Here is a 14,205-nt window from a genome sequence, read left to right on the forward strand (position 1 = left end):
GTAGGAACATCACTACGTACTTTGTTAACATCATGTGAGAGGCTTATTAATGTATTTGAAATATTAGTAAGCAGGATTTAAGGCCTAAAGCTGATGATGAAGCACTAGTCTTTGTGAGCGAAGGAACTCGATTCTACTCAGTATACTTATCATCAGGGAATGGCTTAAATTAAATTTATGTGTGTTCACTATCCTCATTTTTTTACCTCATTTTTATGACTATTTAATTTTTTGAACCTCATTTTTAGAGTAGTTTTACTAAATAGCCAATAATAGGGTAATAGAAAGATTGAATGTCCTATATTGGTAAGGTATATGAGCCACCTATAACAGGTATATGAGGTATTTTGCGCCGAGCCATTAACATGAGTTTATGTTAATGTTTACATGAGCCATTAACATTACAATTAATATGATGAGTTTTTGCCATTAACAAAGAAGCATAGTATTCGAAATAGTTTTGAAAATTCTTGATTTTCTAAATAATTTTAAATAGTTTTTTTCTTAGTTTTTTTAAATTTAGAGTAATGAAGCTTTTTTTATTTTTCATTTTTCAGTCATTAAACAACTTCAAATAGTTTTTTAATAAAGAAGTTTTTTAAATGGTTTTGAAAATGGAAGAAAATATATTTTTCTTCTAATTTGAAATAACTGTTTTCTAGATTCGAAATGCGGCAATGGCTCGTCGGTATCCGGCTATACGACAGCGTTTACGGAGTGTTTTGGAGCGAAGAAAAGCTGAAAAAGTGGCAGAACAGCAGGTGACTAAAGAGAAGACAGTTCAAAATACAACTGTTAGGCCATCAGCTAAACCTCCAGTCCTTGCCGAGAAGTCTCCTGCTTCCAAACCAGTCAATCATGTAAAAGGTAAATAGCCTACACGAACGGGCCAAATACGTTTTTTTTTCCAATTGTGCAAACCTGAACGGAATGGGTGGTCATTCTTAGATTTGTCAGGGGTGACAAAAAACATTCAATTGGCTTCATTAGCTCTGATCTCTGGTAAGAGATGGACATTCTAGAAATAGATACACTGTTCGTTTGTGTGATGGATTATTGTCAAGGTTCTGCCTTAATAAAGCCTAAAAATATCATATGTTATCAATGCCACCTATATTGGTCTTGTGATAAAATTTGTGTGGCGCCAGGCTGCTAAAACTTGATTTTTGTGCCTTCTCCAAGTACTCAGTGTAGTAGATTTAGGAGATCATTCCAAATAGAGTTGTAGCGTCTTACGAAGCTTTTCTTCAAGTACTCAGTGCTGGGTGTCTCCTTTTGTAGGCAATCCGATCGTACCGTGTGCAAAAAAGAAGTAGTCGAAAACGTGAAAGTAGAAATTTGGCTGTCAATGTATTTGCCACTTTTTCGACTGCTCAGCGTTTTGTATATTGAGTTTATCTATGAAAGCCAGATCATCAAGTCTATGTACTACTTTGAACTTTTGAGTAAGTCTAGATAAATTATCTATGTAAAACCATGGTCAACCGATACAATACCTCATTCTTTTTTGTTTCATCGCAAAGCGCCGAGGTCTAGCGTTCTAACTCAAAAAATGGAAAAACATATCTTGGGTGCCGCTTAAACACCCTCCTTATAGCCTTTCGCTCTGCAATTTTCATCTCTTTTTGGTATTCAAGAAGCTCTTAGATGCTAATGACTTGAAGATGATCATGGAGTGGATGGAGTTGGGTGCAAATGCCCGTGGTAACAGAATCAACCTGTGCTTGGCAATACGGAGCGTGAAGTTCTGTCCCAGCTGCCACAGGGCCAACACGAGGACCTTTGTGTTTAAGAAGCGTCGTTAAGCCATAGACTAGGGTTAGGGGTGCAATTAGACCAGTAATTGGGGGCCATAGACCAGAAATGTTGGTGCAATTAGGTAATAACACAACCCGCTTCTTTTTACATTTTGTGAAAAATTGCTTGTAACTTTAATCCAATTATTTTCAACTTTTAAAAAGGAATTAAAACTTTCAATTTCCAATCGAATGATCCCAATCCTAAGTTTCTATAACCTCCTCTTTTATGGGAATTGGCAGGGGGGAAAACAATGCATAGAAGATGCTTTGCTCTTTACTAAGTGCCCCTAAATCGGGGCACTCTGATTAGAAGATTTAATAGAAATTACCAAGCTACTCGACTGAAAAAAAAAAAAAAAACGTATCTATACGTTTGGAAGTTATACAAAGACTGACATATACTTAGTTTTGAGCTTACTCTGAATAAAGAAAAAAAAACTCAGTTGTGTTTGATCTATTGCATTTAGTAGAGGGGACCGAAGGATTGGAGCCTAAGAAGGAGACTAGAGATGGAGTTTATCAATATTCGTAGACTCGTAATTTGCTCCTGACCCCGAAGTCTCGAATAATCTTCTCTGAAACTTTTTGGAGTCAGTTGAGGAAATCATATGCCTATAAAATAATCTGTGTTTGCTTTTACTCAAAAGTTTTTTTTTACTTAAATTTTTAATTATTCTTGCTACTTCATTCCAATCCTTTGATTTTAGTTTCTTTTAAGTCTTTTATTTAAGCTCTTTAAGTTTTAATCCTCAAAGTATAAAATACTTTTTATTTGCTTTTTTTCTCATAAAAGTATTTTATCAACTCCTATAATAATTTTTCTTGCCACTTCAGTCCAATCGTTTAGTCTCTCTCAATCTCAGTCCCAGTTTAGCGCTGAATACAATGTACTTTTGAAGTTTCCCTTGAAAATCTGATTTTGGAGGTGATTTGAGTGATTTATTCTCTAGAATAATTTATCTTAAGCTGTACAAATCCTGTTTAGAAAAAAAAATTTAGTTGGCCTATGTCAATGAACTAACAAAATCTAATAAATATTGCGTAATAATGGCTACATGCAGGAATCTTTGGCAACTAGACAAAACAGATAAAAATTGGTGAATTATATTCCGTGGGAAAAAAATTGGGAAATTTTTATTGGTAAAAGTAATTTGGTAAGATTTCGATGAATTTTAAAAACTGGGAAAGGCAATGACCAAACCATAGAGCTCTTTTTTCCTAGATGTATGATGGATTTTATTTATATTTTTTATATATATTATTATTATTATTCTCTCTGTTAGGGGAATTTATGTTTGAACGATATATGTTCTCTTATCGGTGAACCTAGTTATTGTGCCCCTCAAAAATATTGAAATATAGATTTGTCATAATCTGTCCTAAAGTAATGTAAAAGAATTTAATGGAAGTAACAAATCTGATAATAATTTGGCGAAATATTTGACAAATTGATAACAAGTAGCGATGAAAGCAGTAAGATAATGTTTTACGATTTTGTTTAAATTTTATTTAGATTTTATTTAGAAGCGTTTAATGCTTTGCCCTGATCTAAGAAAAACAAGGTAAAAAAAATACATTGTGCCCACATGGCTCTTTATTTTGGCAGCGCTTTTGCGGTACCTATGATATCTTGTCATTTGTTTAAATACAGTTTGTTTTAACATTTAAAGGCTAACAACCTATGTTGTATCTTAATTGTTAGAAATATCATTCTATAGAAATATCAAATGATAAAGCTGTAAATTCTACTTTGCTGTAATTTCTTCAATTTGCTCTTTAGGTACTCCTCAAGCTGCTCCTGCTAAACCTCCTCAAAAGCCTCGACCTTCGGCTCAAGTTAAAGCTCAAATCCAACGTGACTCGAAGCCACCTCAACAACAGATACCTGCTCAGTCCAAAACAACAGCGCCAACGCAGTCCATCCTAAGAAGTCCTGCTAATGTCCAAACTGTCGCTCCACCTCAGTCCAAAACAGCGCAGCCCGTCCGAAGAACTTCGAATGTCCCCAGTGCCGCTCCACCTCAGTCCAAAATAACAGTTCCAGCACAGGCTGTGCGAAAAGCTCCTTCTAATGTCCAGACTGTGACTCCACCTCAAGCCATCAGTGATCAACGGTCTGCTAAGATTGCAGAACTGAGCAAAGTGAATGCGAAGCAGACATCTAAGGGAATTGAACCGTCTAAGCATGTAGGGAAAAAAGTGAAAGGCAAACCTGGAGTCGTTCAAGCTGTATCGAAAGAGACGAAGGTGCAGGAAAGGGAACCTCTTTCTAAAAAAATTGAAGAAGTAACGAAGAAAGTTGAGGGGCTGTTGATAGCAAAGGTAATTTCTTATTTTCAAAAATTATACGTCTTGGGTTTTTGAATCAAAGTGAAAAACGCCAAACTAAATAAGCAAGTTTGGGTTTCAAGGTATGACTTGGTGTTCCGGAATGCGAATTCGCACTTCAGTTAAGGAAGAAATTGTCGTGGCCAAAAGTAAGGGTTTTTGAAATATTTAAATTTTGGAAAATTCACACCCATTTCATAAGTTCTAGTAGAAGTTTGAAATTGTTAGAATCTTTTCTGACTTACCGTTCAATACAATTCAATCTGATACATAAACAGAAAATAATAATTAGACACAGGATTCGAATAGTAAAGAAATGTATATTTAAATATTATTATAATAAAATTATATACTATTATTATAAGAAAGTTGGATTGACAGGCATAAAAGAGATAAAAGCGCGGCGTATGCTTCGTTACTGCTGTAAAAAAAATGTTTTGCACCCTTTTTCCAAAAGTCTTAAGTCTCCGAAATTTTATAATAAGTTAGAATCTCTTTAGTTGTTTCTTGATTCTGCTCTTTCCTAATTCTTATTCAGCCTATATTTTTATCATCTGATGAAATATAGTAATTTAATTAATTAGTAGATATTAAATTTGTTTTTCATTCTAGTCTTAATTTTTTGCAGTTGCAGTATCTTGGCTTTCTGTAGATAAAATCATGTAGTACTGTTGGGAGTAGGGGTTCTTATATTCGTAGAGAGTTCTACCCAAAATTTCATTAGGTAATGCGATTTTTGGTAGCCTGGGGAAACTACCTTTCGGGCAGGTCCGAAATGCAAAGGATTTTCTGTTTTAAATTGTGTTTTATTATGAAAAATAAACGTACTTAAAAACGCTGAAAAGACTTTAAACATGCCTAAAAATTAAAAGAGTTTGATTCATACCCCCGAATGAATATTCTGCCAGTCAAAATGTATATATTAAATAGTATTTATATTTGATGGTGTAAACAATTGCACGGTCCCAAGAAAAATATATTTAAATTTGCGTCTATCCAAACGCTAATCAAATTGCTTTTTCAAATTTATTTATTTAATAGATTCTTTCCTACTGACCGAATAATATGAAAAATTCTTCTTTTTTCTTAGCACTTTGGTAGCGCATCGATCACTTTATCGTTTTAAAATGAACTTTATTTTAACTTGGACTGCTTTATTAACTCTTTTTCTATTCCATAGTTAAAAAATTGCAATTTTATCTGTTTATGTGTGAAAAATAATGTGACATATGATAATGTACATATTATGCATGTGCATATTATGTATATGCATGCGATAATGTGCATAATTTTTCTCGGCGGGAAGAAAGGGATTCAAGTTTAAATTCTTTGAGGTAAAAGTAGTAAGTTAGAGGGGAACCGCCATAAATGATTTGCAGTGATCTCTTCTGAACTCGTTCTATTCTATTAGTTTCATCCTGGGTAAGGGCAAAGTGCCAAACCGGACAAGCATATTCAACTAAGGGGTGGATTTTAGCATTTGGATTGCGGAATTAGCTTTTTTTACAATTGTCTTTGTATTCTCCCGCCATGAGAGGTCAGAAGAAATCACCACACCAAGTGAAGTTATTTTATGGCTTATTAGCTCGGAAGCGATAGGAGGTTCGAAAGACGGTTGAGTATTCTGAAGAAAAGAAAATGTCGTGGCCAAGCATTTGTCTTTATTCATGAAGATGTTTAGTTCAGCCGCCTCTGAGGTAATTTGGTCGATGAAACCAGCAGCATTGCTCTTCGAATCCTTAGATAAGATTTCCGTTAAGGACAAGTCGTCAACGTTCCATCTGTCCTCCAGCTCAGCAGCAATTTTATTTATCATGAGGAGGAAGCCTAGCGGCCCGATCACAGTTCCTTGTGGAATTCCACAAAAAAACTGGCAGAGAAGTGGAAAATTGGTCTTTATACTTCACAGTTTGCTCTTAAGAAGCTCTTGATTATTTTAATAATAAAGCTGGGTATATTTTATTCCGCCATTTTTTCTAAAAGGATTTTGTGATCAACAAGGTCAAATGCTTTTCTGAAATCAATTGCAATTAATTTTATCCATTTTCCAGGTTCATCCAGGTGTTTTAAAATAAAATCAATTAAATTAACGTGGTAATGAACTGTCGAACACTTAGGGATGTTACCGAATTGCTTTCGATCAGTTACTTTCAAAAGATAATTTTTCAGCCATGTGGCAACAAAGCTTTCGTATATTCTGCTAAAAACTAACGAAACTGTGATCGGCCGGACACCAGAGAAATCATTAGCTGCTCCTTTCATTGGAATGGGAGTAATAAACCCTTTCTTCCATTTCTTTGAAAAATATCCTGTCTTTGTTATATTATTGAAAATTATCTGAAGGGGAAATGATAATTCTTTAGCAAATGCTTTAATGAGAGCAACTGCAATGTCAAAAGGGGCAACGGAAGTTTTTTTTTTTTAACGAAGAGAGTTTACGGATTATAATTGCCGATGAAATATCAGCAACTAAATTATCATCTGAAGGAGTAGTTAAACTTACTGGAGGATCCTCGGGTGGAAGAGGGGGGGGTAAGACTGCACAATTGAAGCAAAATGGGTATTTAAATCATTCGCAGTTTTCTCTAGAGGCTCCTCCTTCATGAAGTCAACTAGTTGAGACGTTTTGCCGGTCAGACTTTTTACTTTACTGAAAAACTGCGACGGCTTGGACTCCAAAAGATGGTCAACCTCATTTTCATAGTAATTTGCTTGGGCCTTTTTGATTTGCCATTTTATTTGGTTTGCCAACTCTTTTGCTTGGTTCTCTTGACCGTTTCGTATTAGGTGCAATTTATGTTTTATCAGTTGCTTTATTTTTGAATTTACGAATGGTTTATCACTAGAACAGAATTTAGTCTTACTTCGGGAAAGCACTCGAGAAATTTTGAATTTACCTTATTATGGAATTCTTCCATAATATTCCATAATATTCCGAATTGCAGCAGACAATGGTCAGTGATCGGCCTTGAAGTAACTTCGGTTACTGAATATTTAATTTTTACTTTTTCCAAGGGGTTCCACTGTAACATATAATGATAACTTCCACCAAGTGGTGCTAGTTTACTTGGATTCTGGTAATATTCCGATAGATTTGTCAGGATTACATCCAGAGAGGTATTCCCCTTAGTTGTTGGGAAATCAACTAGGTTTTTAAGGTTAAGTTACCTGGCCAGCGATTTGCTATCAAGTTTGTTAGCATCTCTTAGCATTAATAATCCAAAATATGGGTGAGTTCTCTGGACATAATCTGTCGATTCCTGAAGCTTCTCCCAAAAAGCTTTTCTTGCTGCAGCTGGCTGACCAGGTGAATAATAGAAAACGCACACTGCTACGGCAGAGAGCGGCCTAGGGAGTCGCTTTGGTTGGGCGTTGACCCAAAAAATTTCATCAATATCTTCAAGAAAAGGTATATATAAAAGCTGAGGTTTAAAATCTTCGTGCACGAGTGTCATAATTCCCCCTCCTTTTTCCCCAAGAGGATGGTTATCAGGCCGAAGTTTAATAAAAGAAGAAAATTTAGGAACCCTCAATAAATTAAGATCTTGTCGGTGGACTTCGGAAACACAGTTAACGGAAGAGCAAAGCATTTGAGCCGTGGTCTGAAGTTAAGTAAATTTCTCTAGATTTAAACTTTCGGCGTTGCTGTAAAGGAAAGAAGGAAATACATAACGTTTGTCGTAAAACTCCCGGGGAAAAGGTTTATTTTGGAATTTCTTGCCCTCTATCGCGACTAGAGCAGCAACAGGATTATTTAAACTGAAGTTACCTACATTTTTTCCTTCTGCAGGGGACGGGGTAAAGGGGAGGGGGACTAGAATAAGGACGTGAATGGTTGTTTATTGGCTGTTGATAAAAAGAGATTGGTGGAGGAGGAGGAGGGAGGGGTCTAAGAGGCTCAGCTGTTGGCCCCCTCGTCTCGACAAGTTTTTTGACACCGGCTCGGGTCTAGGATTTTTGCTTGAAGCATTGCTTCCATAAACAATCTGACTATGGCTTGGCATACTATAATCGAATACTGGATCACGGTTAAAACGAAGCAAACGGTCAAAATACTTAAAAGGCACTGAACGATTAAGGCGACGTTTTAAATTACTAACACTATGAGCAAAACTGCACAACTTGTTGGCAGAAGCCATCATAGGGCAAAGATCGACATGATCGAAATTGCAATTTGTTGCTTTGCACTTTTCAGTCTATATTTTCGGCATATATGTATAAATTTAAAAAAAAAATTGGTTGTTGCAGGAACCTCCTTCGAAATACTTGCTCACTTTATTTACACGGAAATTCTCTCGTTGATTTTGTTGTTTCTTCTTATCATTAACGTTTTTGCTTTCATGAATAAAGGGACACTGTTCACCAAGTTTGCATGCACCAGTTGATATAAAAAAGAAACACTTTTTCTTAGTTTCTCGTCTTTCGGGGATTCCTAGTCCTTAAGCAATTTTTATCACAACGTCACAACTTTTTTCAAGTAAATTCAGAGCGTCGATTTCGGTCTGTTTCATCGATAGGGATCGGGCTTGAGATTCATTGTTTTCTTCCATGCTGTGAATCTTTTTTTCAAGTTGCAGGATTAAATTGTCTTTTGAAAGGCAACTCTCACAACTTTTGGGACAATTTTGAGGGTATGGGTTCTCTAAAGGCGGGGAAAACATATTCTTTGGGTTAACGACAGCGTATGCAGGAGTATCAGCCTCAGGGTGCTCAATTACAACAGCCGTAACACATGAGCTGCATTTCCAGTTGGGGTTTTCTTGTCGTAATACCGGCGTGGTTCCAGCATATGGGGGATGGAACCATAGAAGGCATTTCGAGCACTGAATCGTCACACCTTTCCCACACGGCCTCTCACATCCAGGGCAAATATAAGTAGTTCTGGTTCGTGTCATATTCGTATTGAGTTTTACCGGTAATACAACTAGTTAATGAGTCCAAAGTTAATTTCCTTCCAAAATAATTGGCTGTCAAATAATTCAAGTTCCGATTCTAAAACTATTTTCCATAAAAAGTCCGTAGGGTAATCTAATAACTAAATAATAAATAATCCAAGTTCAAAAATGTTGATTATGATAAGTCTGTAGGGAATCACAATTGAGTCTTACTGTATAATGAGATTATACCCAGACTATATCCAACAGAGATGTTTACAGTATGAACTCCCAAACAAGACTGAAATCAGGTCTAATAGAATGGACGCCTTTCAATTGTTGTTTAAGTTTTGGGAATAAAAAGTAAGATGGGACCGGGTTGTAAGATGGATGTCGCAGCAATTTCCGTCGAGATTCTCTCAAAACTTCTTTTGTAACGGGCGAAGTGTCTTATCATGATGGAAGCAGCAATTTCCTCCGAGATTCTCTCAAATCTTCTCTTCTAATGCGTGAAAAATGCGCTGGGGTGGGGTCATAGTGGAAGAGGATTCCACGATGGAGCTTTACTGGACGCGTTTGAGCTAATTCTGCTAGGAATTTTCTTCAAAACTTGTACATACTGGGCTTCTGAGACAGTTTATCAACCGTCTAAAAAGTCTATTATACAACTCCTTCAGAGTTCCAGAAAATGGTTGCCATTACTTTGCTGACAGAAATTCCGCCTATCTTTTTAATATCCCTTGTATATGTGGTTTAGCCGTTTGTTAGTGGTAATTGGTCTAGCACCTTCAATTATTTTTTTGATTCAGCATATTCTTTTTAGTATGAGGATTTCGACAAGTTTGAAGTACTTGGTTATTGCCCTTTTAACTTTTAGAATATAGATCTAGAGATGCCTATGCTGGGCGCTGTTATAGAAGGGGCGCTAAATAAAATGTTTCGTTTCCTATGTGTAAATAAACTACCGAATTTTAGACTGTGTCACCTAAGCAAGGAGTTGGGAGCAAGAAAAAAGAAAAGAAGGGAGTAAAGCCGAAAAGGGAACCACCTCCACCTGTTATTCCTGAGCCGAAGGTACTGTGAATCTGTCCAAATAATAATTTTTTATGATATTGTTGTTGTTTTAATTATTATTTAATATTATTAGTTTAATTTAATAAATTGATATTATTTTTTTATTATTTAATTAACAATTTTTAATCTCTTATCTGATATTTCCTGAGATAAAATTGAGTGTTTTTGTGTTTCTAATTGTTTTTTGACCGCTTAGTAAAACATTTTAGCCTTTACTTTATTTATTCAATAAGATAATTCTAACTGTTAATTATAATTTAATTAATTATTAATTATCATTAATTATTATTTTCTATGTGCAAATTAGGGTGTTTGCTACTTCTCATTCTCTTAACTGGAATGCTCCTAGATACAATTGATTGTTTCAAAGCTTTATTTTTTTTTTTTTTTAGACGGCTTAATGAAAAATCATAAACGGCATGGCTGAAACAAACTGTAAAAAAACCGTGAATATGACGAGCTTACGGAATTCGTACGTAATATCTGAATTGCGGATGCATGGAAAGGCGAAAAAACGCCTGATTCTGCTGCAAGAAGAAGAAGAGATGATAAGTTACATATCTAGCCGCCTTTTTCTTGTTAACATCTGTTTACGCGTTTTTCTTGTAACATCTGAATTGCAGATGCCAGGGGAGGCGAAAAAACGCCTGATTCTGCTGCAAGAAGAAGAAGAGATGATAAATTTCATATCTAGCCGCGTTTTTCTTTTTAACATCTGTTCATGCGTGTTTCTTTTAACATCTGAATTGCACATGCCAGGAAAGGTGGAAAAACGCCATATCCTGCTGCAAGTACAAGTAAGTAGGTAGGGGATACAAATCACCTACAGGGGAGAAAAAAAAGGAAAAATGAACTTTGTCACCAACACCTACAATTCTACTGCAACTATTTAAAAGCAAATACCAAAAATATATAACAGATAAAAGATAAAAATTAATATATGGCCAAAAATAATTACTTAATAATTTCTCTTCTAAATAAATAGGAAGTATCAATAGACTTAACATAACTTATTAAACACCTCAATTTTCGGGTACCCTTATATAAGACAGAAAAAAATAAATTGGAAGGACTGCCTCGAGGTACACAACAGTCAAAACCACCCCTTATGTCGTGGGAAAGAACAGTTGACCCCATACACAAAAAAAATCACTGTGGCAACGAGGCTGAATGTCCTACTGCAGTCCAAAAATAAACCACATTATGTAAAATTTAGGGAATTCACCAGTCAGAACTTCACAGGGTGCAAAAATTACTAGTGCTCAGTGTGCGAAGCTGCTCAGTATTGCCTGAAATCCTGGAAGGGTGCTGTTTTTATAGGTCTATATCAACGAGCCCTTTTTTTGAAACTATCAGAAGCTGTTAGGTGTATCTAAACAATCAGAAACTGTTGAAGCAGTTTTGTCAGTGCTGGTTTACTGTGTTATTTAGCGAGTAGGAACTGTCCCTGCTCTATCAAATTTTTTGCGTTATTAAGAATCAGACCGTTCTAAAAGAATAGATTGTTGTTTAATACACCAAGCACTTGTACTGCTGTTCTAAACAAGGCCATACTCAGAAAAGTGGCCACATCCTTAAAGAGGTTGTAAGTTTATTACTTCTACTAACAACTCACTGCAGCACCAAACCACTTGAGGCCAACACAACTACGTACGTTCCTCCTCCATCCCAATCTATTCAAAGCCTCCCTCTTCACACCTACCCAAGGAGTTCCAGTTTCCCTTATATCTTTCCTTATGACATCTTCCCACCCTATTCGGGGACGACATGCTTTTCGTTTGGTCCTAGACGGTTGGCCGACAAGGACAATCTTTGGCGATCTGTCGTCCTTCATGACAGATGACGAGAAATAATGATGACATCTTTCATCCTTCCTGACAAGAACCAATAAGTTTAATCAAATCTGCCTCGATTTACGAGAATTTTCAAAAACACTTAACGTCTTATGCCGCTCTGCTAACCAAAGCAGGACTTAGGGAGATGCCTACACTTTTTTAAGGTTTTAAGTTTATTGACCTTATATTCCAGTTCCACCCTGATTTGCTAATGACTACACCACATATCATCATTGATCTGCAAATTTCTTGAATATGCCAAATGCTTTGCATTTATACCAGTCTGCTAAGTAGGCCATGTTCTTGAAGAACAAATAAACGTTCAAATGGGGATAATTCCATTTATTTTGACAGTGAAAACAGGTACATAAATGTAGATATTTGGATCACATATGCAGCGATCGTTATCAATAGAAAGACTTTTGTACCTGTTTTCACTGTCTAAATTAATGGACTTATCCCCATTTGAACGTTTGTTTGTCCGTCATAGAAAAGCAGTGTGGTCTGGAAAAAAGATACCTAATTTAAGGTATTACGTCAAAAATGTTCTTGTAGGGGTCGTAGGATTAATATTTCTTTTATTTCAAACATGTCTTTATTTGACAATTAGTCCACCCCATCTTTTCGTTGATTTTTAAGTTCTTTCCATATTCCAAAATACTTTACACTTATACTGCTCTGCTAAGCAAGCCCGCACTCGGGGAAGTAGGTTATATTCTTGGAGATCTCTTATATCAGTTATTGTAGTTTATGCTCCAACCAGAGACGCACCAGAGAACGAAGCAGATCTTTTTTTTTATCAACTTCTAACTTGTACACTTCAGAAGGTCCCGAAACGAGACCTTATTTTTATTGGAGGCGACTTTAACGCCAGAATCGGAGAAAAAGTATCCAATGCTGAGTTTTCCATTGGCCACTTCGGTCTTGGAGCTAGGTATAGCAGGGGATCAAGACTTATTCACTTGGCCATGACGAATAATTTGGTCATTACCAATACCTTATTCAACCATAAACCCAGCCATAGAGCCACATGGCATTCAAGAGATGGTAGAACGAAAAGCCAGATTTATTATATCCTCATGTCCAGTCGTTGGAAATAAATGGCTGCGAATAGTAGATCATACATTGGAGCAGATACTGGCTCGAAACCTGGGTCAGATCATCTTCTAGTCAAGTTAGATCTAAAGTTGCGACTAGCAGTACGTCTCAAGAGGAAACCTCCACAAAGATTTGACACCAATCGCTTCAATGATCCTAATATACGACAGGCGTTCCGCTTAGAGATGTCTAATCGCTTTGAAGCTATCCAAGTGCAAGCGACCGACGAGCAAACCCAAAGTTTGGAGGAACAGATACGCAATACAATCCACGAGGCTGCAGAAGCAACGATAGGATACCGCAAAAGACTATCCAAAAATGGATGTCAACACGCACAGTTCAGCTGGCTGAGCAGAAGCAACAGATATCAGACAGAAAATCGGAGTTCTTCAAGCGCCTGAGAGGAGAATACCACCAGTCGGCTAAAAATAATAAGAACCAGTACTGGGAGAAAATCGCTGAAGACATGGAAGCCGCTGCCTCGAGATCCGACACCAGGAAGATGTATCAGCTCCTAAAATCAACCAGGAGTAAATCACATAAGCCTACTAGTACATCCGTCGAAGATGAAAACGGCAAGTTACTCTCGAATAAGTCCGAAATAATAAATCGCTGGAAGGAGCACTTTGACAAACCACTTAACCAGCACCAACTCTCCACAGCAATGGATCATAATCAGCGTTTCCATAATCCAAGTTGCAGCCCTGATGACCTGCAGGAACCAAATTCACCCAGCAATATTTACAAAGACGTGAACGTGGCTCCCCCTACGTTAAATGAAGTTCGATAAGTAATCAACTGCCTGAAAAGCAATAAAGCCCCTGGTCCTGATGCCATTCCGCATGAACTTTACAAGTATGGAGGGACAGCACTTGTCAGCAATCTGAATAAACTAACCTGTCGTATATGGGAAGAAGAAATGGCTCCACTGGATTGGGGAGACTATCATCCTTCCGGTCTTCAAAAAAGGGCAAAAAAACAAAATGCAGCAATTATCGCTGGATCTCTCTCATCTGCATTGCTGCCAAAATATTTGCCATAGTGCGATTATGTCTTTGCCATAGACATAATCGTTTTTGTATCCAGCGTAACGTAAAGACAAGGCCCAATCAAGTGGGATTTCGCCCAGGCGTGGGAACTATCGACCAACTATTCGTCTTAAGACACACCCTTGAACACAGGGTAAAACACCAGAAA

The 14,205-nt window shown here is 36.7% G+C and overlaps 1 protein-coding gene across 3 annotated transcripts in view; it reads left to right on the top strand.

Annotated features, from left to right (window-relative positions):
• LOC148952827 (uncharacterized) overlaps positions 1 to 14,205 on the top strand; it is a 135,435-nt gene that overhangs the window by 76,699 nt on the left and 44,531 nt on the right. For all 3 annotated transcript variants that reach the window (XM_089088116.1, XM_089088114.1, XM_089088115.1), the window contains exons 10-12: positions 663 to 867; positions 3,580 to 4,121; positions 9,977 to 10,075. In XM_089088116.1, the coding sequence (XP_088944242.1) occupies positions 663 to 867; positions 3,580 to 4,121; positions 9,977 to 10,075 (846 nt within the window). The remainder of the gene's footprint in view (positions 1 to 662; positions 868 to 3,579; positions 4,122 to 9,976; positions 10,076 to 14,205) is intronic.

The sequence above is a fragment of the Artemia sp. Qi Xiang Cuo genome, chromosome 4, assembly GCF_049724085.1.
Source record: "Artemia sp. Qi Xiang Cuo chromosome 4, ASM4972408v1, whole genome shotgun sequence".
Classification (NCBI taxonomy): Eukaryota; Metazoa; Arthropoda; class Branchiopoda; order Anostraca; family Artemiidae; genus Artemia; species Artemia sp. Qi Xiang Cuo.